This window comes from Oratosquilla oratoria, chromosome 16, assembly GCF_046742065.1.
Source record: "Oratosquilla oratoria isolate Oo_2021 chromosome 16, ASM4674206v1, whole genome shotgun sequence".
NCBI lineage: Eukaryota > Metazoa > Arthropoda > Malacostraca > Stomatopoda > Squillidae > Oratosquilla > Oratosquilla oratoria.
In genome coordinates this window covers 14,335,947-14,340,683 of record NC_134792.1, presented here as the reverse complement: position 1 = coordinate 14,340,683, position 4,737 = coordinate 14,335,947, and the positions used below count along the sequence as shown (strand labels likewise).

At 43.6% G+C, this 4,737-nt stretch overlaps 1 protein-coding gene across 1 annotated transcript; it reads right to left on the bottom strand.

The window, feature by feature from the left end:
* Positions 1-420: 420 nt before the first annotated feature.
* On the bottom strand, positions 421-2,127 carry LOC143033736 (uncharacterized). Its single transcript, XM_076199220.1, has 2 exons — positions 937-2,127; positions 421-783 (listed from the first exon to the last, which is right to left on the bottom strand). Exon 1 carries the CDS (start codon positions 1,647-1,649, stop codon positions 939-941), a length of 711 nt encoding a protein of 236 aa, XP_076055335.1. The 5' UTR covers positions 1,650-2,127; the 3' UTR covers positions 421-783; positions 937-938.
* Positions 2,128-4,737: the final 2,610 nt, after the last annotated feature.

The following is a 4,737-nucleotide window of genomic DNA, read 5'->3' as shown; positions in this document are numbered from 1 at the left end:
TTGATTTTAACATGGTAAAATTCTCGACCATCATGACTGTAGATTAGCTCAAGTTGAATAGGAAAAGTCATGTCCATTTCGACCTGAGTCACAGTGAGCGTTGAAATTAACTTTAACATGGTAAAATTCTCGACCATCATGACTGTAGATTAGCTTAAGTTAAATAGGAAAAGTCATGTCCATTTCGACCTGAGTTTTTTTTTTTTTTTTTTTATGGTCAAGGCATTTTATCTATACAATACCTAGCACTTTGCGTCAACTTAAACTGTACTATTTAAATAATTTTCCTCTTCTCATTACGCTAAATGTTTGTAGTTTATCTTTGAACCGATTTATACTAATTCTAACACTAGACTCCCTAAGCCTAAAGTTCTTTTGTGTTTTACTTGGGGTGGAACATCAGGTAAGTCATCTTTAACCCTAGAATGGTAACCCTCGATTTCAGAAACGTGAAAGGTAACCCCGGGAGAATTTCTCCCGATAATTAAATAATTGAAATAAGATACTTATCCTGGTAATTATTTTATTTGAAAAACATACAAAGAAAATACATCTTGTACTCTATTATTGAGCATAATATAAATGATATTATCCTTTAAATTATATATATATTTTTTTAATTTCAAAAACAAACTAAAAAAGATACTTTTTTTTGGTGGAACTTAATAATTAATTTGACAAAAAAAATCATACAGGCCAGATTGTTTTTTTCTGGTGTAGTAGTGTTCTTGGGTCATGGGACTACGCCCTGGCTGAGTCCCATCCCTCTAGCTCGTCTACAATCTGTATGGGAGACGGACAAAAAAGGGTACATTTTTCAGTAAGTACCAAATAATTTTTTTTTTATTATTTATTCTTTCAACACTTACAGTATGGCAAATTATGCTTCAAATGACTCAAAGTACATCACTGAAACACATACAGTACTATACATACACTCAGATACAGTCACCACAGACAGGATACAGATGGCGAGGACACATGGGCCTGACGCACTTGTTGCACCTGTGACGCGTCTTCCTGTCCGACTTGACCGGGCACTCACAACAGCGCACCAATGCACCACTGCTGTCTGAGAAAGATGTCCCTGGTGATCCTGCAGCACTGCCTGGTGAGGGTACATTGCAGACAGTGGTGATCAAGGACTGCAGGGATCGAGGCAAGGGTAAAAGCAGCCGTGACGTGGCCCATGGAGTGATTAGTGCCTTCCCGACCTGCAGCATGAACTTCTTGCGTGACATGATTTTTCTGTTGCCCCCTCTTTCTATATTCTCCTTGTATATAATGTAAGAGTTCACATTGGCAGCATTCAGCATTCCATAGAAGATACAGAGTGGCCAACGTCTTGTTTTGCGCGAACAGGAACTCAGGGAACACATTTGATCAAAAGTATCAACTCCTCCTTTCGTTGAATTGTAGAAGTCAATAATCTCCGGCTTTCCTTTAGTGCCAATGTTGGGCTGAGAGTGCTGAGATGACAGGAGCAATACTAGTTTCTTTGTTGTTTTGGATGTATCAGACACATATGACACCAGAGTCATTTCCTTTGTGTACAGGAAGGCACTTGATCCCCGCTTTCTTGTACCTTTCTCCTTCATCTCCTTCGGTATCTCCTTCTTGTTGGCGCGCACTGTGCCAACAAGAGTCATGTCACAGTTATTTAGGAGATCTGATACCAGGGGAACAGAGGTGAACCAGTTGTCAGTCGTGACGTTCCGGTGTGTTCCATGGTAGGGCCTCGTCAGCTCTCGGGTAAAGTGATGGCCGAGTGTAAGGTTGCCCCTTGGTTGAGTCCCCTGCTTCCCCAAGTAAGGGATGCCACCAAGTAAGTAACTGGACTCACTATCATTGATGAGAACGAGCTTGAGGCCATACTTGGCCGGCTTGTTAGATTTTCACCCAGGCTGTACAACTTACGGTAACAGTAAGTCTGGGAGAAATTCTCCCTAAATGCAGTCTATGGAAAAAAACCAGTGAGAGAGCCGGACAGCACACCCTCCACCAACCAAGTCAGACAAGGCCATGAAGGTACTGAGACCGCCAACCCATTCCCACCATGCCTTGTGGGTGAATTGCATAATCTCCAAATTCACTAGGGAGAAAATCACCCCAGGTTACCATTCTAGGGTTAAACTCAAGCCAGGTGAAGTTGACAAGAGGTTGGCTGTGGCTCAAGAGAAGAGCTGTGTGGTAACATGGTATTCATTTATTTATTTTTATTTATTTATTTTTTATTTTATTATTATTATTATTATTATTATTATTATTATTATTATTATTATTATTATTTTTTTTATTTTTTTTTTTTTTTATTATTTTTATTTTTTTTTTTTTTTTTTTTTTTTTTTTTTTGCTTAAGAAACATGGAAGGAGGGTGGTGCCGTGAGGCGTTAGACCATTGAAGGTCGGAGGTATGGTGCTGCCGAGGCCTGATGATCCTCGGGGCGCCACCCTCCGTATCATAAGACACGTCCCCTTGTCTTCCGGGAAGCCCGGGTTTTTACCACGGACGACTCGAAGACGTATGGGGAACGGATTACGAGTGGAAATGTCAGACTACGCCTAGGGCCTGACAGAGCAAGCCATAAGGCGTTAGAGGGTCATTACTGGTCGGAGGTATGGGGCTGCGAAGAGGCCTGATGATCCTCGGGAGCACCCCCCTCCGTACCATAGGACACGTTCCCACGTCTTCCGAGAGGCCCGGGTTCTACCACGGACGGCCTGAAGACGGGGACGGATTGCGATCGTATATGGTCAAAGTCTACGCCTAGGGCTTGATACAAACCGTGAGGCAATAGAGGACCGATGATGGTCGGAGGTATGGGGCTGCCAAGAGGCCTGGGGACCTTGGGGGGCGCCACCCTCCGTACCATAAGACACGTTCCCACGTCTTCCGAGAGGCCCGGGTTCTTACCACGGACGGCCTGAAGACGGGGACGGATTGCGATCGTATATGGTCAAAGTCTACGCCTAGGGCTTGAAACAAACCGTGAGGCAATAGAGGACCGATAATGGTCGGAGGTATGGGGCTGCCGAGAGGCCAGAGGACCTTGGGGGGCGCCACCCTCCGTACCATAAGACACGTTCCCACGTCTTCCGAGAGGCCCGGGTTCTTACCACGGACGGCCTGAAGACGGGGACGGATTGCGATCGTATATGGTCAATGTCTACGCCTAGGGCTTGATACAAACCGTGAGGCAATAGAGGACCGATGATGGTCGGAGGTATGAGGCTGCCGAGAGGCCTGAGGACCTTGGGGGGCGCCACCCTCCGTACCATAAGACATGTTCCCACGTCTTCCGAGAGGCCCGGGTTCTTACCACGGACGGCTCGAAGACGGGAACGGATTGTGCTCGTATAATATCAAAGTCTACGCCTAGGTCCTGACAATCCAAGCTGTGGGACCGTAGAACTTAGGTAAGGGGCCGCCGACACCAGAAGCCCCCCTCCGCACTACCAGACTCGCAGCAACGGGCACAAGCCGGAGCACAAGAAATAAGAAGGTAACATTTGGATCACTAAAAGGGTAGTCGAAGAATGGGACAAACCAGCAGCCAAGCGGAAAGCGATAAAACTAACAGACGATTAACCAGCAGGAAACGGGACCGCCTGCTCCCATGTGGGCAGCAAGTTGACCACTCTGTCCCGTTTCCGCGATGTGAGCTCCGCAAGCCGGGCAGCCGGGTAAGAAGGGAGGGGTAGGGAGGGGGAGGTGGGGTCGACAATGCGCATGCCTGCACAGAGCCGGGAATTTTAAATTTCCGATGATTTTGGCGGAAAATTCAACCACACTCAACCTTCGGGAATTGGCCATATGACCAGGAGTGTGGTATAGGATTATCGCTATAGCTTCGCTGTGCAGGTTTCTTTCAGCCGATAATGTGTGATTGCATGATTCACATCTCATACATTGGGCTGCAGTCCTGAGGTGGCCATGGTATAGTGTGGTTTTGCAATTAATTTATGAGGTTAAGGAGTCTGAAAATGTCGAAAAGAAAGACTGTTTAACTCTGACTGGGCCAAAGAGTTTGGCAATCAAGGTGAGGATACAACTAGGTTTTGTGTTGTAACTTAGTAGGAAATACAGGTTTTTTCGGTTTCATTAGAAGTGAAAATATTGTTCACTTTCAGTTTATTATTATTATTATTATTATTATTATTATTATTATTATTATTATTATTATTATTATATATATATATATATATATATATATATATATATATATATATATGTGTGTGTGTGTGTGTGTGTGTGTGTGTGTGTGTGTGTGTGTGTGTGTGTGTGTGTGTGTGTGTGTGTGCATGAGAAATCACATAAACTCGTGATTCTAAATATGCGGAAAAACCACCAAGGAAAAAAAAAAAAAAAAAGACTAACTGATGACCAAGCGCTGTCGTCTATTGAGCGCTTGGTCATCAGTTTATTTTTTTCCTTTGTGTTTTTTTTCGCACATATATATATATATATATATATATATATATATATATATATATATATATATATATATATATATATATATATATATTACTGTATATTATAATCATCGATATGCAGTCCTTTTTTGAAATTTGGAAATGGCCACCCTAATGGCGATGTGGATCGGCAAGGGGCAGATATGCAGGAGTGCACGTCCTACCGGGTAGGAGGCTGAATCTTCTAACCACGAGCGGGTCCTTTAGTTACGCTTATATGGTCGTGAGCGTATGGTGTCAAGAAATCACGCAGTTAGGTGAAAA